We start from the raw sequence: 19,854 nt of genomic DNA on the forward strand, positions 1-19,854 counted from the left end.
TCCCTTTATCCCCCTACTAACCCACCCACCCTCCAGACCAAACTAACAAGCACCCTCCACCTCCTCATCCCGCGCCTCCGCCTCCTCCAGAAAAAAGACACCGCCAGCAGCGTCATCCAGCGTCGCGATTTGTCGGGGCTGCTCGCCGAGGGCCGCGACTCGAGCGCCCGCATCCGCGTCGAGAATGTGATCGCCACCGACATCGCCGTCGAGGTCATGGAGATGGTGGAACTGTACTGCGAGCTGCTTCTGGCTCGAGCGAACGTGCTCGATCAGGCTGCGTTCGGGGAGCGGGGCGCGCTGGCCCGGAATCGCGCGAGGGTGGCTGCTGCTTCCGCTGGTGGTGGTGCGAAGCATTCTCCCCCGAGCTCTGGGGATCCTGGCGCGGGCGCGGGCGCGGGCAGTAGTCATGCGGGAGGGGGAGGGGGGGGAGGGGGGCGGTTCGCGTTCTTCGGCCTCGGGGCCAAACACCCCCCCAAACCCACCCCCGCCAGCACCAGCACCAGCACCAGCACCAGCACCAGCACCACCGCAACCGCGGAGCATACACTCGACGAGGGCACCCCAGCAGGCCAAGGCCAAGGCCAAGGGCAAGACGAATACCTCGACGCCGCGCTCGACGAAGCCGCGGCCGTGATCTTCTACGCAACCCCGCGCTTCCCGCACGACGTGCGCGAGCTCACCATCCTCCGCACGCTGCTGGCCGAGCGCTGGGGCAAGGAGTTCATGGCGCTGGCGCAGGAGGACGCCGTGCCGGGCGTGCGCGTGCCGGGGCGCGTGGCCAAGGCGCTGCGCGTGCGCGCGCCGTCGGCCGAGTTGGTGGACTGTTACCTCCGGGAGATCGCGCGGGCGTATGGGGTGCATTGGGGGCCGCGGGATCAGGGGGTGGAGGGGGTGGCGCCCACGGTGGCGGGGTGGGATGAGGTTTCGGGCGGCGATTCTAACGGTGATGGTTCCGCGGGCGATGGTGCCGGGGGCGATGGTGCCGGGGACCGCCCGTCGACGCCGCGACGCTCCCCAACCGAAACCGAAGCGCGGCGGGCGTCCGAAACGCTCGCGCTCAACCAGGCGACGCCGCCGCGCGGGTGGCAGACCCAAACAAGTCCCGTGAGTGTGAGTGTGGCGCCCCCCGGTCCGCGGTGGGATAATCCGCATCCGCGCGTCAAGGTGCCCGGGGAGTCGGTTTCAGCGGGGTCCGCGACGGCGGCGACAGGCAAAACGAAGAGTGAGATCCCGGAGTTGGATGAGTTGACGAGGCGGTTTGCGGCGTTGCGGCGGTAGCGCAGCTTACAAATGTGGTGGTGGTGGTGGTTACGCTTCGTGTGCATACGTCTTACGCTTCTATTATACCTCCGGTTTGGAATGGATCAAATCGATTATATTCATCATCTATCCTTCTCGCCCTCTTTTCCGGCATCCACGCAAACGTAACAGGTATCCGTAGCGAAACGCTCATAACAAAACCAAACAAATGCAGACAGGCGACCGATCCCCCAAAAGGCCAACCGGAACACGAACACGTCAATTATATACAGGGAAAGATCGACAACCGAAGAAATGCAAGACAAGACAGGGAGACGCAGCGAGCTACTCCTCCGCCTCGCCCGGAAGAAGAATCTCGTGCCCCGACCCCTCATACACGAAGATCGCCGCCACGCAGCCGAACACCGACACCAGCGCCACCAGCCACCAGGCGAAGCCCACCATGCCCATCTCCAGCCCGTACCCGTACCACGACCCCGAAAAGATCGGCCCGATGGTCCGGAAGGCGGAGGACACGGACTGGCCGATCCCGTGGATCGTGCCTAGCACGGACGGGTGCGGCGAGCAGTTGTTCAACAGGATGATCGAGGTCGGCAGCGTGAACGTCCGCGCCGTCACCTGCAGGAACAGCACCACGATGATCGAGAACCACACCCAGCCGCCGTTGGCCTGGCCCGGCGGCGGCACCGTGGACGGCGCCAGCGCGATGTACGGCGCGAACGCGTACGCCAGGGGGAACAGCGTCAGGAAGTACTGGTAGCTCTTGGCCGTGCCCAGACGGCCGTTGATGCTGGGGTAGATGGTGAACTGCAGGAGCATGCCGATGATACCCAAAATGGCCGTCGCGAAGCCCACGCTCTGCGGCAGCATCCCCAGGCCGCCGGTGAAGATGAAGGGCAGCTTCTGCAGGGGGCTCGTGGGGTCGTTGGCGTCGTAGCGCGGGGTCGAAAGGAACAACAGCCACAGGTTGTTGAAGGCACTGGGTCCGGGTCAGTTCGATGTCGGAGGCAACAGAACCACAAACACATACCCCATTTGGAAGTCGAAGAAGGCCTGCGCCAGCAGCGTGCACAGCACGTTCTTGGTCCAGATCCGCCGGAAGGGCAAGCTGCGGCTTTGACGAGTGTGTTTGGTGGCCTTCTCCTCCATCTCGTAGCTCTCGGCCGTGTCCCGGCGACCCAGTAGAGGGCCTGCCTCTTCGTAGTCGGCGAACGGCAGCCGGTGGTACAGTGGGGAAGACGAGGGCACCACGGCGCGAACACCGCGCGCGAAAATGCGCATCGAAAAGACACCAAGACCGGGTTTGCCTTTACAAGCTTCCAAAGTCTGCAACAATTAGCGATGATCCATGCCGCCAGAAACCAGCCACATACCTCTTCCAGACCGATGGCGACACACGCCGCCGCGAACGACAAGAAAATGGCGTTCGCCAGCATGGGCAAAGCGTAGGGATAGCGGATCAGCCACTGCACACCGTTGGCGCCGCCGAACGACGAGTCGGGCCCGAACAACCGGGGATAAGCCTTGACCGGATCGGCCAGCATGCCACCCATCACTATCACACAACCGTCAGTCAACCCCCCAAACAACCCCAAGCAGGATGGCGGTCACTCACCGGGCCCAAACAAGGCGGCCACATTAAACCCGATCGGCAAGATCAAGAACGCGCGCGAGTGGTACTTCTTCTCCTTGACATTTTCGGCGATCATGGTCCGGATGATCCCGACGGTGCCGTTGATGGCGCCGCCGAAGGAGCGCCAGAACACGGCCTGCGCGAACGAGGTCGCGAAGGCGACCCCGAAGCAGGACAGGGCGGTGCCCAGCAAGCCCACCAGCAGCACGAACTTCCGGCCGCCCCACTCCGCGTCGGCCACCCGACCCCAGGGGATGGCGGTCGCAAACTGCGCAGCGGTGAACGCGCCCTGCAGGATTCCGGCCTGGGTGGACACATCGGCGTCGGACAGGTTCTCGTCGAAGGACTTCAGCTGGTAGAACATGTAGGCCTGCAGGGAGGCAATCTGCAGAAAGTCGAACACCCGGCAGAGCCCCAGCAGAGCGAGCTGGCCCTTCTTCGGCAGGGACATCCAGGTCACCGGGGCGGGGCGCGAGCCCGGCGCCGCGGCGGGCGTATCGGCCAATTCTTGAGGTCGCAACAGGGCGGACTGCGACTGACTGTGGGAGCGACTGCGGGCATGGCCCCAGTCGAGTGAGGTGTTCCTCGAGGCCATGTTGTGGGAGTCGTGGTCGTGGTCGTAGTCCTCGTAGCGGCCGGAGGAGCCTTCGGAGACGTCGGCTAGAGAGAGGTTGGATTCACGACGACGGCGTTGTTGGTGTTGGTGGAGCGGGAAGTTCGCAGAGGTCGCGGATGAGGGATCGCCGCCTTGGTCGTGACCGGAAGTCCACGAGGTAGCTCTGGTATGACGGGCAGCATGCCGGTTTTTGGTGGATTGGGCGAAAGAGGCGGAAGTCGCAGAGAGGGGATTGGGGGTTGTTGGTGGGAGCGGCGAAGCGATGGCGGAGGATGATGTGGAAGTGGCAGTGGCCGTAGCCGTAGCCGTAAGAGGCGGCGCGGCGTTAAGCGTCAAGGATGGTCGCCGGCCGGTTCCTGTTCCTTGGGATGCGGTTCGTGGGACGGGCATCGGCACGAGTTGTGATAGGAGGATAGATGGCAGGAATCTAGAGGAATGGGAACAAAAAGACGCAAGGAGGGGCCAAAATGGAAAACTGGGTCAGATCGGTCTTAGTGAGTGAGTGGACTATAAGTCAGTCGGAGATCCGGACGGTAACTGCTGGCTGCAACTGCAGCAGATGATGAGGAATCAACGCAGAGAAAAGATTGACGATGCTGATGATGCTGATGATGCAGCAGATGCAAAGAGAAAGAAAAAGTCAGATACTAAAGAGCGGAAGAGCGAGAGACAGAGAAAGAATAGAAACAGAAACTAAAGCCACGATCATCGAACTCGAAACAGATCCCCCATCGCCTTCAATTGCTTGATTCGGGGGGCGTGAGTGGAAATGAAATGAACTGTGAAATGAACTGGGAGTGAAATGAAGCGATGTGACAGAGACAGTCAATTCCGGGAAAGGGATAGAAACAGCAAAATGGCAATACGCAATACCGCGGCGCGTAATTTACACGACACCCGACGGGAGATAAAAAAAAAAAAAAAAAAAAGGCTTGCGACGCTTTTCTCCACCGGCAGGGCTTGGCACCCGAGCATTTGGTCTCCCCACTTGTCAGTCGTCACCAATGTTGACTTATGCATTATATGAGTATGCACTATGCATACGATGTATAAACCACTGATTATAATCATTAAGAGTACGAGGAATCCCCTCTCTATTTTTTTCTCATCTTCTAGAGTCTCTTACTCCACCGCAAGAACAACTACACCAAACAACAACAACCCCTACCACCACGGACACCGCAAGTACGGATAACACTCCGCCGACCCATCGACGGGCACGGGCAGCGGCGCATGGCCCCAGTACGGCATCACGGTATTCTCATACCAGTCGTGCAGCAGCCAGAGGTCGTCCGACAGGCGGTGCTCAGCGCGGCCCTCGATCTGCACGGCGAGGATGCCGGGCCCCGTGACGCGCTCCGCGCCGACGCACTCCTTGTAGTGGCGCACGACGCCCGCGCACTGGATGCGCGCGAACACGGCCTCCGCGGTGGGCTTGCTGAGGCGCTCGCCCTCGATCTCCAGCTGCAGCTGCTCCACGTAGAAGGGCCAGTCGTGTCGGTCCATCAGCTCCTGCGCCACCTCCACCACCACGAAGACCTGCTCGCGCTCCGGGTCGCAGTGCCCGTGGCGGCTGAGGTAGTGCTTGGTGAACCGGCCGTAGACGCCGTCGTCGCGGCGGACGGCGCGGTCGGGGAACATGGGACACATTTTGGGTCGGGGGGGGGGGGGGTTTACTACCTACGATGGTACTACTGATGAGGTGAGTTGCTACGGTAGAGGTAGATGGGGGGGGGGGCGGGGGGGCATGGGATGGGATGGAAGTAGGAGGTGTAGGGGCCGTGTAAGCTGTAGTCGTATTTATAGAGTGACAGAGCCCAAGTAACAATGCCGGTCTTCATCGACTAAGTTCAGTCTGCCTCAAAGCATTGATGCCAATCTGCTGGAGCATCGCGACAAGAACAATGCTGTCAACAAAGCGGGTAGCGATATCTCTCTAACTTGGTAGGGGATCTCCACTAACAGTCGGTAATGATCCATTCCAGGATGAAGACCAATCTCACCTGCGATTGTGCCAGCTCAATTGTCGAGGATCTACGTACTATGTAGGATGAATGCTGTGCGGTCTGTATCCCAGCTGTTTGCCCAATCAACATCCGAGAGATGGCAACCACTCAGCGTCCAGCCTCTTACGCAAGTCCATACGTATGCCTGCATGGGTAAACCTGCTTCCGTTTCCTATCAAACAATCTGTCTTATGCACGAGGCAAGAACTATTCCGGGGGTTGGGGCGATGACGACCGGATTGTGGCTCAGACCTCGGAGTAAGGTATTGTCATCACCTCTTAAGTCCGAGCCATGCTACCCGGCATAAACAGCACAATCCGAATACCATTGACTCGTCATTGCTGAGACTTGCATTTTGGTCCTACCAGATGATCATGGGTCATATACGAATGATTCTAATATTTACTCTAAGGGATGGAAGCAAAAGCGGTTACCGTTCTATATGACCTCCCTGCTGCCATGCTGAGCCCTGACCCTCGGTCAGGGGCGTATACCGCGGCAGCTGTCTCCCCACGAATCGACGCCAATGCCACCAGGGAAGCTCGTCCGCTTCTGCTGAGTGCGGCGCCCGTTCCATCTGATCTAGATGCTCCGTGGAGGCTCGCTCCTTGACCCGGCTGAGATCCTGCTGCCGTCGCCGATAGACCCGGAGGATCGTGTAGATAGCCGCCACCGTGACCACAAACCCAAAGACCGGGGCAACCCACCCTACATTGTCTAGACTCGTATCAGCATCACTTTCGACCATGTCGCAAAAGTAGAAGGTTAAACTTACTGTAGGCCTTGTCTGCACTGTGCGCCTCCGCTTCAGTTCCCTCTCCCTCAGACTGCCCCGTCTGTCCCCAATCGTACAAAGTGTCCGGGTGACCGGGCTCAACCCACGGCACTGTGATAATCCCAGCCGGCGGAATCGCAGGCCCAGCGCCCTCCTCATTCGGCATACCATACGACTGGGCATTCTCGCACGCATCCGTCGCACAGAAGTTCTGCAACTCCGCCGACGGGACAAACGTGAACAGGCTCCGAGACTTGCCCAGCACTTGGCCCTCCACATCGACAGCTTCGGCATAGGTCCACTGGTAGAACTCACCCGCTGTATAGCTCGTCTCGAATCCGTTCTTCGCGACTTGCTTGATCAACGTGAACGGGCCGGTGGCGTTCTGCGCGCCGTAAAAGCGCCAGTACTTCACGCGGGTCGCCCCGTTCCAGCTGACATAGAAGGTCGTCGGGGCGTAGGTCTCGCTCGACTTCGCATAGGTCCACATGGCCGGCACGTCGGTGGGATTGCCCTCCCACTGGAACTTTTGCGCCCGGTAGTTCATGATCCGGTCCTTGTCGATGTATCCCCACAGAAGAAGATTCCCTTGCTCGTCATGCTCGGAGATGTAGGCGTTGTTGCCCCACCCGATGAACGCGTTCCCGTTCGGCAGAACCTGCAGGTTTCCTTGGCTGGAGCTGATCATGGTTTTGCCCGGCGGTGCATATTCCAGTAGCTGGGTCGCGGTGTTGTCGCGGTGGTCGATCAGGATAATCATTCCCGAGGAGTAGTCGTGCGTCCGATTGAAGCCATTGAAGCCGTTGTTATAAAGCGACAGCAGCGTGTGGGTGGCATTCTCGCTCAGAAACCGGGCATCGTGTTGCTGCGAGAAGCTGAAGTTGATGTTCTTGAAGGAGGGGTTGGCGCCGTGCAACTGCCAGATGACCGAGCCGTCTTGCCCGGAGATCTTGTAGATCGCGCACGTGTGGCGCGAGGAAATCAGATAGTCACCCTCACTGTTCTTATCGATGGAGTTGATATGGAAGTAGTCCCAGGGCGAGCGCGGGTCCAGCCCGGTGCCCGAGGTGTCCGTGTGACTAGGCCAGGTGTAGGCGGCTGAGGGATCAACATGGTCAAGCGATTTCCACTCGAATAGCACCTCGTTGGTCTCGACGTCGACTTCCTGGAACACACTCTCCATCAACCATCCCATGCCCGTCTTCACATTCCACAAACTCATATCGAACTGTCGCTGCTGGTAGACGGTCAACAAAGCCGTCTTGCCGTCGTTGATGGGCTTGAACTCGTGCATATCGCTGGACGCCATGCCTCCTCCGGGGACGACAGTGCGAACGATGCGATAATTGCTGTCCATGATCACGCCATGACCGCGACAGTAACCGTTCTGCTGAACGCCCTGGAAGAAGCAGAGATGGTCTTTGCCCTGATACTGGCAAACATGCATGCCGTGGGCGTTTCCAGGGCCGGAATTACCCCATCCGCTCCATACTAGATTCTATAAACAATCAGCAGATGCGGCTGGCTGTCTTTCACAACGAACACATACCCCTTCGTCGTCATAAATATACGGCCCAGAGTTGGCTGCCTCATAAGGACCCACGAAGATATAGCCCGGGCTGAGCTTGTCGGGGTTGCGATGTTCCAAGGTGAGCACAGGCGGGTAGAGGTCGGGTCTCTGCGAGGGTCGTTGACACAAGGTTAGTGATCCGCATGGCGAACATCTTGGCTTTATGGCGTGCACGCTGCTGCTACTGCTAATTGCGAACAGCCACCGACAAGTGGGCTTACCGATTTGAAGACCGAGTCCACCTCCGCAAAGACCGATGGTAAAAATGTACATAGTATGGCCAGAGAAAATAGTAAAAAGGACGGAGCGAAACCGCTCGGGTTGCGTATAGAGCCGATCATCGATCCTTCAGCGGTGCGTCCGTCGCACCCAGAATGTGTAGGAAACAAGGACTGCGATGACAAAGACAAAGACGAAGCCGAGAAAAAAACAGAATATCAGTGATCACCCGAAGCAGTATGCAGTCTCAACTTCCAGAGAGCGACCGAACGCAAGCCAGTTCAACCTCGACGAACAAACACCAGAACAGCCAACAAAAAAACCCGCAGCAGACGGGAAGAGAGAAAGGATTAGTAAAAACCATGTTCCTAACTTGATAAGAAGTGACGGCGGATACGCTGGGAGGCAAGCCTGTGACTGTCCGAAACTCCCACGCACGAACATGCAAAGCTCCAGAGGGCCAGGCCAATGCGAGGCCGCGAATACTGGGACAGATGCTTGAGCGCATCGACTTCTTGGGCCGGCGACGTAAGTGGAGGCTGCCAAGCATCGCCAACGTACCTAATCACTGCCGAGACAGGATCCACTACTGCTTGGTCGTACGTATGTCGTTCATGTAAATTGCGTTCTTGCAGCTGGCTGGCATCGACGATATGATCCATAAGATTGAATGCGGCCTCGTTGTTCAGTAACCGATCATCTCCGCAGAGCCATTTTTAGGGGTGATAGTCAAGCATCCACGATGAAGATCTCCTTTCCTGGATCAAAGAAGCGGAAAAGCTCGTGGAGGAGGTCTGTCGAGACGATCTCAGGAGAAGTAGTACTGCAAATCGGCTGATTGTCCTGCGCGGTTCGACCTAAGAATAGTCCAGTCCTTCATCTGTTGTTGTTGTTGTTGTTGTCGTCGTCACCCCTCCCCGCGTTTCAGCGCTTAGAATCAAGTCACAACTTCTAGACTGGACTTTATGCGGCCATCGAAAACCAAGCCATCACCACTGAGACCTGGACGCACTCATCCAGAACAGCTCTTCACCGACAGACCACAATACCCAACAACGATACATCCGAACATGGCAAGGTTTGTGATACCTCCGACATAGATAGGAGGATTGATAACGAACAACCCGAACTTACCGGACCTTCATCCGAATAACTTAATCGTACTGTACAGTACCTCACCAGAAAATCCTTACCGAAACAATACCAGTTTCCGCCTACCCCCGGGGTAAGTTTTATCCCACCCCCAACCCAGTCCGGGCTCCCCTTTCCCCCCTTGTGTATCCATAAATTCTGTAACACCACTCAAACCTACCTCCAAACCCTCAACCCTCTTTCTTGCCTCTCTCAGGGATCAAACAGATGAACCACGTCGTCAGCATACGCACGGCTTTCCCAACTCCCGCTCAGTCATCATCCCCCTAAGCATCCACGCGCCCGCCAAGCCTCGACCCGAACAGCCGGTCGGTCGCAAGGGGAAGGGAAGCGCCCGCCCGCCGCGTCACGCCCGCCACGGGACGGTGCTTAGTCTATGAAGAGCTTTGGGACAGAAGATTTTGGGTTGGCGAGCGACGGCACAAGGGTGGATACCCGCAATGCTGTGCCAGATGAATGAATGAATCCACTCACTTCCCTCCCCTTACTGCGCTCTAGGCCTTGGGGTTTAGGTAGTGTAGTACGTAGAGGACATCAAGGAACGGATTTGTTGTAGTGTTTCGTCGATGTTTCCGATTTCTTGTGTCTGTCGCACGCTGGGACGCTGGCGTTACATAGGTCTGTAGCTACCTACCTACCTGGTGGTGTTCTTGTTGTTCCTGAATGAGGGACGGTTGGGTGGTATGGATAAGGTAGCAAGCAGCTCTTCGGGCTGTGGATGGTACTGCACGGGAATTAGACCATGGACATCTCGCTACTGATGTGCGTGCCATCATGTGTATCTGCGAGCTTCGCGCGCGAAGGGAAAGGTACAGTACGGTGGTTGCTGACCTGCTCATACTAGGAAGCAGCTGTCCCACCTAACTTAGTGATGGTGTAGCGACGGAGTACTGTACAGCAGATGTCAGCATGCTTCGGGTCGCTTGGCACTTTGTTTTGATCAAGCTGTAGAGCTTTCCACAAGTGTCACAAGTGCCACAAGTGCCACAAGTGCAAGGCGTCGTTGGCTGGTTGCCAAGGCCAGGAAGGATGCACCCTGTAGGGCTCGCCGCGACAACCGGGGAGGGCTGGCCCGCTGCATGCATGCCGAGACCATTTGTCCTACCCTCAACAAATGAACGGTAAACTGTACCAACTATATATCTACAGGGCCAAGACAGCGAAAGGGGAAAACATGCGATATGCATAGAATATTGAGTTCATTCCATTCCGATTGGCGCCAGGTAATATCAGCGATGACTGATAAGGTGCAGTACTACTGCCTTCATAATTGAGCGAAAACCGAAAGTGCCATCCGCCCAATGCTTTTCCCTTGAAAATATCCGTCTAATCAATCCGTACATAAAAGCCCCCACCATTGCCCAACACAAACCAAAAGAAATTCTCAGTGATAGAATCACGCATTATAACAATAATCAAACCCTGGATATGAGGGTCGGTACGCTCATCGGTATATGATAATCAAAACACACAGAACAAAAACCTGCGGCGATCGGCGGCCAGCGCACGCGACAGGCGGAAGACGCAAAGAAACAAAATCACCTCTACCGAGAGAAGCGCTTGAAGGCCATGGTAGCAGCCAAGCCGGTGGCCAGGATAGCTCCACCCATAGTGAATGCCTGGAGGGCGGCGTTCAGCATCTGGCGCCTGTTGCGGGAGCGGCAGCGCTTGAAGAAGTCGGCCATGTCGTTGCCGCGGGGGAAGGGGGTGTCAGGCACCTCCTCGCCCAGGAATTCGCAGAGCGGGCCCCAGCCCTCGCCAATCTGGTACTCGAGCAGTCTCTCCGGGGGCACCAGGCTGCGGACCTCCTCCACGTGGTCGAGGTACACCTGCTTGCCCTGGTTGGGGAAGTCTCCCCGGAAGAAGGTCTGGAAGAACTTGTTGAGCATGGGGTAGTACATGCTGGCGGCCCAGCTGAAGTTCGAGACGAATCGGTGCTCGGGGTCCGACACACGCCACCAAACGGTCTTCATCACGGAACTGTAGCATCACAGATTAGCGGGGTGCAAGGTTTGAAAGGAGGGCGGAATGGAACGTACGCGTGCCAAGACTCGACCTCACGGGTGGTCAGAATGACCTTGGCGTTAGGGTAAGCCTCAATCAGCTCCTTAGCAAAGGCGCAGGCAGGCCAGTCGCAGACGGCCTGGCAGTCACCCAGAAGCTGATCCCACTCCTTTCTACCGAACTCGCCCACGCCGTCGTACTTGGCCGTCAGAGCATCGTGCCACATCAAGCAGTCTGGCGGGTTCTCCATGCTGGCGGACATCATGTGGTAGGTCTTCATGTAGCCAAGGCGCTCAAGGGCCTTGCGGAGGGCTGTTGGGAGGTCCATGGTTAGTGGCGCCGGTCATTGACCGTGTGGCTTGTGGAATGACACGTACAAGCTGTTCCCGTTCTACCCACACCCAGAGCAAGCACCTTCATCGGCACCGTCCGGTGGCACTGTCGTCTATCGATGCAGGTATCCTCGGTGAAGATGTCGGTCCATGGCTGAGGAGCCAGGTTGTCGGAGTGAATCAAAGACATGGTTGAGTATGATAAATCTGATTATAATGTGTTTATAGAAGAGTGGAAGTCTGGAGCACGATAAGCCACGGGCAGATAAATGAAGGGCGGCGATGGTAGTGCTTGTAACGAGTCTTTGGTATGAACAAGACCGGAGTGAAACAAGGAAAGAGACGTCCAGCGAGACAGGTCAGACCGGACAAATAAAGATAAGATCACACGAGTTGGAGTTGAGAAGGGAGAGAAGAAAGTCGTCGTTGAACCGGCGATGGCAGGACATTAAAAAGGAGAGTGCGGGTAGATCAACGCGCATCCAGACCCAACCCTCAACTTGCAATGGACTCGTCGTATGTCGTGGAGGATAAGAAGCAGAAAGCTTACTAGTGCCGATGCGGCAATCAATTACTCCCAGATCCACTCGAAAGAAGTCAGAAAGAGGAAATTCACTGCTTCTCGAATAGATGACGAGCACATTGTGAGTGGTGGATGGCACTCTGTCTTCTCCATTTTTAGATTGATTTCGTAACAGAAAAAATGACACTTCTTTTTTCCTCTTTCAGGTTTGTAAGGGCAACGTAAGAAAAGAAAAAGGAAAAAGTAAAAAAAAAAAAAGGTACTCCGTACGCGTGGGAACCATTGTTCCATTGCAAGCCATCAGTCGAGCTATTTACTCCGTACACGAGGTAACTGGTGTATTTGCAATACAGCTATCTGTTACACGGAGTACACCCTAGTCAAGCCATGACGGCTAAGACCTTGAATGGAATTCTATTGTTCTTTCCATTATTGTTCTTTCCCCCCCGCCCCCCACTCACGTTCTGGATCGTCTCTGCCTCTTCAACAACAGCTTCTCCCCAAAAGAAGGGGGAGGAAAGAGCACAACAACCCACGGAAAATATATTGTCTGCAATTGTAGCATAATTATAGACATGCCTAGGAAAGCATGCGACAGACAACCAGAATAACAAAAACATACACATGAAACAGATCCAAAAAAGCAACGGCTGAGACAAGCAGGCACAGATCACGCACGCATAGCCAGACGTCACCGGCTGACGTTCTCCCGCCCTTTCCCCTCGTCCTCCTCCTTCCTCCCTCGATACAAAGCAAAGATAGTCAGGGGCGGGCGGTTTGAGCTGCTCGCCTACTCGGCCAGCCATGGTCCGCAGTTTTCCGTCGCCAAGAGCTCAACGACCTCTGTACCACTCAGAAGCGAGGGCAGGGGGAGGAATATCCAAGGAAGTATAGCCGCGAGTGCCAAATCTCCTGGTGACCCAGCGCGGACGAGTGGGGCACCTGTGGTTCCAGTAATGCAACTGTGAGTCTGTGACAGAAATTTGAAAACCATGGACCAAGAAACTGGAGAAGTGCCAAGCCTCGCTGCCGCGAACCTAGTCGATCGGCCGCGTAGCCCCTCGTTTCGCTGATCGCTGGAACAGTCCTCCCAGTCTCATGCTTCACTTGACCTTCAGCGCCCTGTCGCCGGCGCGAGAGAGTCTGGAAGGCTGGAAGCTCTGTCCTCCTCAGTCGGGCCGTGCCCTTGTGCCCGTTGATTGGTGGTCCTGCCGCAGGCGACGCGTACATTTCTCCGTCATGCAAAAAAAGTCATGATGGATTAACGAGATCCACGCCGGCGAATCCATACGTTGCCAGCCCCTTGTCGTCATCATCACCAAGCAACAACAAACAACCGGTAAAGATCCGGTCTAGTCTCCGCGCCATACCGCGGTAAAGCGCAGTGTTGAAAGGGATACGAGAGAAGTCTGAAGTGCTGAAACGTCCTCGATCTGGACCTCCCCCACATTCAGCAGGGGTCTGTAAAGGGAACCCTGCATTGCTGTTCAGGGCATCGGTGGAAAGGGACTTCAGCTCTTAATCTCTGGATGAGCAATGGAAATTTGAGAGGCAATCAGAGAGTCGTTGTCCGCCGCCTGATGAAAACAAATGTTTCGCAAATCCTCGTACGAAGTTCATGGGGAACTTCTAGGAACGCTGGGGTAAATCAGCGAGCTTCACAAATCACACCGGTCCGATCATTTCCTTTTTGTCGTCGTAAGAGTGCAGGTGCAGTAGAATCTCCGGTTGCTGTTCCACCCCAAACGTTTGGCGGCACAACAGCATGCGAAGCATCGGCACCTCTTGACATGGGCTTGACAGGCAGTTGTACCTTGAGCCATAATCCTCGTGCAATGCCAATGTCTATGGCTGCTGCTACTCAGGCCGTCCCTCGCAGCATTTGAACCACTTCGGATTCAGTCGTGAATTGTACCTTCCAGGGTCAACGATAGCCACTCCATGAGGGACCACAACTTCTCCGCCCAACGGCCTCTTCCACCGGAGCCCTGTCCCCCTGCGCGGTTGGTTCAGACGCTTAACCCACTTTGCCTTCGTCTTCATGGCCAACACCACAGCTATCGATCGTCCGCCACAGGACCCGTGCACGAAAGGATTGTGACTGCTCCAACGATATCACATTGAATAGCACTGGATCAGTAGCAGGCTCCCCTTGTTGCTGTGTTTAGACCACGTCCACGCCTGTTCTATTCGCTGAAACTCAATAGGTGCCATATAAACGCATCCTTATAATCGGCCCACTCCACAAGGTCATATTTAATCACAGCGTATTTCGACCTGCTTGACAGCCTTGTTACGCCGACGTTGCTGCTAGACCATGACTCTATCAAGGACCATGGCTTGGTTCATGACTCCATGTATTAGAGCCACTTGAACTTGATCAAAGTCAAACACACTTACACATGATGGAGTCTGCGTCAGTGGCTGCTGGTTGGTGCTGGGAACCCGCTGGTCGGCCTAGAAGAAGGTTGCATCCACACTTGCTCAGGCCCAGGTGATCCTGGGTCCATTCATGATTCGAGCTTCTTCTCTTACGGCCACAAACAGCAGCTCTATAGCCACGCATCGAGCTCTTGAGTTGCAAATTTCACGCTTCGGATTCTCGTTTCATGCATTTCACATTTCCGCTGTAACTTTGGGACCCAGAAAAGTTAGCCGTCGGCTAAAACTTCCCCAGCCATGACTAATGCACCAGAACGGCCTTCCATCTGATAAGGTGAATTTCAGGAGAGGTTTTTGATATTCACCGAAGAGAGACATTTGTTCCCCAAGTCGTGCGAAACTGGTTCTTCAACTCAGCCTCTTCGTTTCCTCTCGTATATCTCTGCACCGCTTCCAAACAAGTAACCAAGGCCGATGTGGCGTGACGTTTCGTGCTCGGAGGTCGGGGACTATCGATTTCTGCAGAAGTGGAGTCGAGCCCCAGTTTGATAGTCACCCGCCCAGTGGATCCATCCACCTATCAATCAACCCAGCTGCAATCTATCCCGAATGAATCGTCGTAAGCCCCATCACACCGGTCTGTATCAGCCTACGTGTTAAGGGGTGCCGGTCACGGCTTGGCAAGGCGGTTGAACCAGGAGAGAAGCACGATGGAGGGTCCATCCATGGAAAGGACCATCGGCTCAAATTTCCGTCCGTCGTGGTCGGGATACGTAACGGCTCAGGGTCAAGCCTATCACGGCTCGAGGACGGAGCGAGAGCCAAATGAGCAGGAAAGTATGATTGTTGAGCACGCTCGCACAGTTGATGAGGATCATCCTTGGCGAGTGCAGTACCTGCTACGGAGGACGGGCCGGCGTTTGATCATCATTGAATGAAGGAGACGGACGGGACAATCGTGTGGCAAGTTGGCAACTGAGGCGAGGCAGGCTGCGTCTGTTACCATGTGTATGCATTGTTGAAGGGAGATGCGTGCCGTGATTGCCATCTCCGCGAAGGTCGTCACTCGTAAAGGAAAGTAGGACAGCCCATTAAATGGGTCTACTCGAGGTCGTCAGACCCATAGTTGGCGGAGCGCTTGCTGGGTCAAGTCTGGTCATCAAAGGGGTGAAAAAGAGCCCGTAAAGACATGTGACAGAAGGGACGAGGGCATGGTGTTCCGACAAGGAAGGCCGGCTCTATTGTCAGGTGTGCCATGCTACACTGTTGGTAGACGGCCTGATTCGAAAGACAGCCATGAAGAAATTTGGCACGGCGTTTCCAGTTCGATGCTGCATCAAGTCGAACAAAATCGAACTCGAGTCCGTCGTACCTGAAGGGTAGGGCTCATTAAGTATACCTTGCCAAGAGCATGTCACCATCGCCGGGGAGTTGCTCGCAATCGATCCCCACGATCACCTCATTTGAAAAACAGTAAGCTAACCCCCCCTTTTTGCTTGAAATTGATAGCGCTGGTGCCGTCAAGGGATTGAAGTGAACCTGCCCTTAGATCTGAGACAATCAGATAAGCTTAATTGCGCTGCTGGCATGGCGCAGTGAGTGGTCCGGTGTCAGCTGTGAGATGTCTCGGATGATCCGCCTGTCGAGCATCACGGCAGTCGTTCTCGGCTGTTGAAACCCCAGGCAGCAACCGTTTAACTGACCTCGCCAATTTTGACCTCGTTTTTTTCAATAATGCAGGTCGGAACCCTGAAAGCTCCGCTGGAGACCCTGAAAATGGCCCTGAAACTGGTTACAAAGATAAAAGGAATACACTAAGGGCGCTGCATGTGCTACATGTCTTTTATCGGCCACAAAAACACGAGACATGCTTTTGCGTAAGGAATCAGAATTTGTACATTAGATACCGCCATGAGGAAGTTTCAGACGAGCGCTAGAGGTATGTAACAGTGCAGGAGGAAAAAAAACCCGCAACAAAGAACCAGATCCAAGAAAGCCCTAACTCCTATGATGACCATAGCCCGTGGTCATATATGCAACTGAAGCCAAATCGAAGCCGCACAGGGATGGAGCAAGATTTCAACTGCCTCCGCACCCTCTTGCAGTCCACCCTTCTCAATACTGCTTTCTCCTCACTCCAGTTTGTCCAAGTGTTCCAACCTCGTGAGCACGACCTGCTTGCTCGTCTCCTCAATTTCGCCCGCAAGAAACACCTCGTCCAGAATGGCATATACCTGTATGAGATTCCGTTAGCCGTGTTTGATTCTCTGACGAGCCAGAGGCACGACCGCTTCCACCAGCTTGCCCTCCCTCCATGCCCAGGTTCAACCCCCAAGCTATAGCTGACGGCGCACGCACGCACCTTGTAGAAGTTGAACACCAAATCTAGCTCACAGACGTTTCCGAAGAATTGGTCCAGAACCTCGACGAAAAAGTGGATAGCCTCCAGATAGGCCAGCTCATTATCAGTGGCGTCGACGCAGGCGCAGAAGAACAACCCCGCATATCGCCGGTATACGATCTTTGTACTCCGCTTGAACTCAACAAAATTCGACTGGTATTTCTGGTCTCTCGGAGCTACCAAGCGATGGACCTGCATTCAGCAATGGTTGGTAAGCTGTCGCTCAGCGGCCGCTAGGTGGGATGCGGAGGCAAGCTGCTATGACATTTTGATATGACTTACCTCGCCCTTCAGCTTGACCTTCTCTTCGTCCTGCAGTAAGCGTATTTTAGTAGATGATCCAGGACAGCTGCCGCAGTGTTCAGGACACTTACACTGTACGGAGCGTACCATTTGGCAAGCCGCGTCTTCCCCCTGTTCGGTCTCCTGTCAGCTCCTGAGTTACGTTGGATGAGAGATGTTAGCTGGGCGCTCACTGGCGATTCTGAACAAGAATAAATGATAGGACCATCCTGTCTAGTTTGATAAGCGGAGGTCCTTCGAAAGAATGAATTGATGCTGCAGCTCAAGCTGTTACATCTATCAAGTCTCCGCTTGCGTCCCCGAGGAAGTGCGGGACGGACTCAATATTGCCGGGCCTCACCGCCCAAGATTGGAGATTAATTTGAGGCCGACAGTGGGAACTTCATAGGCTGATGCTAGTCCAGATTTTGTAAAGTCCATTGTTTCAATATAGTACTTTTACCACGATATAGTCCCCATATAACTACTGCTTAGTACCATGGGCAATTGATGCCCTTGTGAGCCTGGTTACCCCTGCTTAGTAAAACAAAAAATCGGACTTAGCGCCAGCTGCATATCACTCCGGTCACCAATTGGACCGATAAACTCACCACTCTTCACCTGCATATCCACCCTGTGAAACCGCGCAGTGTGCGCTGCACCTTGCTTGCACACCTTAATATGAGCTTGCATCCTCACCTCTCTGGGATGTTGCACCCTCGTTCCACTCATCAGAACCATTGAAAGCGCATTGTCTTCTCGCGACACAACCAGTACCGTTGCAGAAACACCTCCGCTGCCCATTCCGCGGTTTCCCACCTTCCACCATGCCTGTCTACATGCTCTACGGCTTCCGCTGGCCTCGCGCCGGCTTCACGGGGATTCGCGTCTACGTGGTCTTGCACAATCTCGAGGACGCCACCGCCGAGTATATCCAGCAGCCAGTCACCACCGAGCTTCTTCTCGAGTCTTTCCAGAAGACCGAGTCCAGTATCGTCGAGCGCTTGCCGGAGATGCGCTTCATCGAGCAGTACGACCCCGAAGACACGAGTGATGCGGCTGTCAGCAAGCCCTTCGCCTACGTCGCAGCGAAAGTCATATCTATCCCCGAAGCTGGGGTCCCTTGCTCCGAAACAAGCTGGACGCCGGAGGATCTCTTCAGCAAGTCGCCGTTGGATCCCGCCGCCGAAGAGGCTATCACGGAGATGCGCGACAAGTACGCTGCGGGAGAGCGGGTCGGTTGGTATATTGTCTACAATGGCGATCCCGAGAGATGGTTCCCTCTGTCAGACGAAGAGGATAGTATGGACGACGACGACGAGGGATCTTACGGGGATGGCGAAGATTACGATAGCGATCAGACGCCACCAGCGACTCCTTCATCAGCCACGGTAGGTTTCGAACCAAAGTTATTTCGCTGGGTGTCATGGCCCCTAACAGAGATTGTGTTATGCAGGTACGACTTCCCCAGCGGCTGACAAGATTTTTTGGCCGGAAAACGGCCTAATGACTGTACTGGGAGATGGGATTCTTGACGTCTTACGCTCGATGATCTACCATCGACTTGATTTCCATCACAAAGCTGGCTTTGGGTGTGTTCGGAAACCTCGTTTCGCATGGCTCACTTGTTTTTATTCAGCGCGATAAATGTCTATTTCGTTCAACATCATTCGTTACACGGCAGCAGTACCCTACATGGTACCGTAGCCTCCTTTTTGCCAAGCAGCATCGAAGGTCGCCTGGTCCACAGCGAATTGTTTGATGTAATCCTTCTCCAAATCATGTGCCCTCTTGCCAAGCAGGACCAGACTGTGAAGAGGTCGACCCATGTCAACTTCTGCCAGCTCCTTGAGAGTACCAGCAACCAACTTCTGGTCAGGGGCTCCAACGCGGGCGGCACCGACAGCCAGACTGTCGGGAGTCCAGACTTCCTCCTGGCGCTCCTCCTCCGTCTCGAGCATCTGACTGGCGCACTGCGCGACTGTCATGAAGCGCGGAGGCTCGTAGATCAGACGTCCACGGGCCATGTTCTCGAGGGACTGCTCCTTGACCTTGATATCCAACAGGACGAGTGTGTGAAGACCCAGTCCAGCATTCTCCTTAACACGGTCGTAGTAGGACGAAGGCTTCCAGGTCTCAGTGAAGAAGACCATGCTGACGGTCTGTCCGAAGTTGTACAGCTGCAAACCGGTGCAGCCGATACCGGACATGATCGATGCGTTAGGGATGACCTTGGACTCGATGCCCAATTCACGGGCGCGTAGGACTAGATCGGTGTGTGTTGTAGCACTAATAGCTGGCCGTCAGTCCTTATGCATATTTCCCCCATCAATTGACATATGATTGTGAAAGCACATACCCGAAGGGGTCGCCCACGACCAGGAAAGCGACATCGACTTTGTCGGCTTCAGCGAGGATGTCATCGCTGCCAGTCTCGACCAATTCGCGGTCCGCTACAATAACAGGACGTCCATAGAAAGCTTCCTACTGAAATGAGTGATTCCCAGTCAGCCAATTCTGCGCCAATGTGCTATAAGTATGATCGCGCAGAGGCACCCACTAGTTTCTCCTTCTCCACAAGGAGGATGCTTGTGTACGCTTCGAGGTAAACGCGCTCGGCCTTCTTGACCACCTCCAGACCTCTGACAGTGATGTCAGTCTCATCGGCAAGGCCGAGTCCCACTAGATAAAGCAT

General features: G+C 55.3%; 8 protein-coding genes across 8 annotated transcripts; 2 read left to right on the top strand and 6 right to left on the bottom strand.

Moving 5' to 3' along the window:
• Positions 1 to 21: 21 nt before the first annotated feature.
• On the top strand, positions 22 to 1,457 carry BO86DRAFT_432728 (DUF292 domain protein; the record flags this gene model as incomplete). Its single annotated transcript, XM_025675812.1, has 1 exon — positions 22 to 1,457. A coding segment is annotated over one exon (1,260 nt), but the record flags the coding sequence as incomplete, so codon positions are not given.
• Positions 1,371 to 4,303, bottom strand: BO86DRAFT_390044 (putative MFS transporter). The gene is made up of 4 exons (XM_025672292.1): positions 2,879 to 4,303; positions 2,637 to 2,818; positions 2,294 to 2,589; positions 1,371 to 2,242 (listed from the first exon to the last, which is right to left on the bottom strand). The coding sequence occupies exons 1-4, from the start codon at positions 3,900 to 3,902 to the stop codon at positions 1,588 to 1,590; spliced, it is 2,157 nt and encodes a 718-aa protein (XP_025526563.1). The 5' UTR covers positions 3,903 to 4,303; the 3' UTR covers positions 1,371 to 1,587.
• Positions 4,304 to 4,676: 373 nt separating this feature from the next.
• Positions 4,677 to 5,162, bottom strand: BO86DRAFT_400548 (uncharacterized protein; the record flags this gene model as incomplete). The annotated part of the gene is made up of 1 exon (XM_025673711.1): positions 4,677 to 5,162. The coding sequence occupies one exon, from the start codon at positions 5,160 to 5,162 to the stop codon at positions 4,677 to 4,679; it is 486 nt and encodes a 161-aa protein (XP_025526564.1).
• A 787-nt stretch (positions 5,163 to 5,949) lies between these two features.
• Positions 5,950 to 8,205, bottom strand: BO86DRAFT_315644 (arylsulfotransferase family protein; the record flags this gene model as incomplete). The annotated part of the gene is made up of 4 exons (XM_025668098.1): positions 5,950 to 6,241; positions 6,291 to 7,792; positions 7,844 to 7,972; positions 8,086 to 8,205. 4 exons carry the CDS (start codon positions 8,203 to 8,205, stop codon positions 5,950 to 5,952), a joined length of 2,043 nt encoding a protein of 680 aa, XP_025526565.1.
• Positions 8,206 to 10,439: 2,234 nt separating this feature from the next.
• Positions 10,440 to 12,245, bottom strand: BO86DRAFT_364245 (sulfotransferase family protein). Its single transcript, XM_025670003.1, has 3 exons — positions 11,617 to 12,245; positions 11,275 to 11,551; positions 10,440 to 11,215 (listed from the first exon to the last, which is right to left on the bottom strand). Exons 1-3 carry the CDS (start codon positions 11,759 to 11,761, stop codon positions 10,780 to 10,782), a joined length of 858 nt encoding a protein of 285 aa, XP_025526566.1. The 5' UTR covers positions 11,762 to 12,245; the 3' UTR covers positions 10,440 to 10,779.
• A 4,117-nt stretch (positions 12,246 to 16,362) lies between these two features.
• On the bottom strand, positions 16,363 to 17,448 carry BO86DRAFT_390050 (AP-2 complex subunit sigma). Its single transcript, XM_025672293.1, has 5 exons — positions 17,354 to 17,448; positions 17,252 to 17,291; positions 17,160 to 17,189; positions 16,839 to 17,069; positions 16,363 to 16,710 (listed from the first exon to the last, which is right to left on the bottom strand). Exons 1-5 carry the CDS (start codon positions 17,386 to 17,388, stop codon positions 16,609 to 16,611), a joined length of 438 nt encoding a protein of 145 aa, XP_025526567.1. The 5' UTR covers positions 17,389 to 17,448; the 3' UTR covers positions 16,363 to 16,608.
• A 538-nt stretch (positions 17,449 to 17,986) lies between these two features.
• BO86DRAFT_315588 (AorFlbE) lies at positions 17,987 to 18,666 on the top strand (the record flags this gene model as incomplete). The annotated part of the gene is made up of 2 exons (XM_025668095.1): positions 17,987 to 18,550; positions 18,616 to 18,666. The coding sequence occupies 2 exons, from the start codon at positions 17,987 to 17,989 to the stop codon at positions 18,664 to 18,666; spliced, it is 615 nt and encodes a 204-aa protein (XP_025526568.1).
• Positions 18,667 to 18,850: 184 nt separating this feature from the next.
• On the bottom strand, positions 18,851 to 19,854 carry dph5 (diphthine synthase; the record flags this gene model as incomplete). Its single annotated transcript, XM_025668092.1, has 3 exons — positions 18,851 to 19,448; positions 19,519 to 19,643; positions 19,720 to 19,854. The coding sequence occupies 3 exons, from the start codon at positions 19,852 to 19,854 to the stop codon at positions 18,851 to 18,853; spliced, it is 858 nt and encodes a 285-aa protein (XP_025526569.1).

This window comes from Aspergillus japonicus, assembly GCF_003184785.1.
Source record: "Aspergillus japonicus CBS 114.51 unplaced genomic scaffold BO86scaffold_32, whole genome shotgun sequence".
Classification (NCBI taxonomy): Eukaryota; Fungi; Ascomycota; class Eurotiomycetes; order Eurotiales; family Aspergillaceae; genus Aspergillus; species Aspergillus japonicus.

Excerpts from the sequence above, each read along its gene's own strand:
- BO86DRAFT_390044 (XM_025672292.1), bottom strand. The coding sequence starts at position 3,902 with ATGCCCGTCCCACGAACCGCATCCCAAGGAACAGGAACCGGCCGGCGA. Across the intron at positions 2,819-2,878 it reads GGCCGCCTTGTTTGGGCCCG|TGATGGGTGGCATGCTGGCC; the intron begins GTGAGTGACCGC and ends GTTGTGTGATAG. Across the intron at positions 2,590-2,636 it reads TCGCCATCGGTCTGGAAGAG|ACTTTGGAAGCTTGTAAAGG; the intron begins GTATGTGGCTGG and ends TAATTGTTGCAG.
- BO86DRAFT_364245 (XM_025670003.1), bottom strand. The coding sequence starts at position 11,761 with ATGTCTTTGATTCACTCCGACAACCTGGCTCCTCAGCCATGGACCGAC. Across the intron at positions 11,552-11,616 it reads GGGTAGAACGGGAACAGCTT|CCCTCCGCAAGGCCCTTGAG; the intron begins GTACGTGTCATT and ends ACCTCCCAACAG. Across the intron at positions 11,216-11,274 it reads GAGGTCGAGTCTTGGCACGC|TTCCGTGATGAAGACCGTTT; the intron begins GTACGTTCCATT and ends GTGATGCTACAG.
- BO86DRAFT_390050 (XM_025672293.1), bottom strand. The coding sequence starts at position 17,388 with ATGGTCCTATCATTTATTCTTGTTCAGAATCGCCA. Across the intron at positions 17,070-17,159 it reads AGGTCAAGCTGAAGGGCGAG|GTCCATCGCTTGGTAGCTCC; the intron begins GTAAGTCATATC and ends TGCTGAATGCAG. Across the intron at positions 16,711-16,838 it reads TGGTGTTCAACTTCTACAAG|GTATATGCCATTCTGGACGA; the intron begins GTGCGTGCGTGC and ends AATCTCATACAG.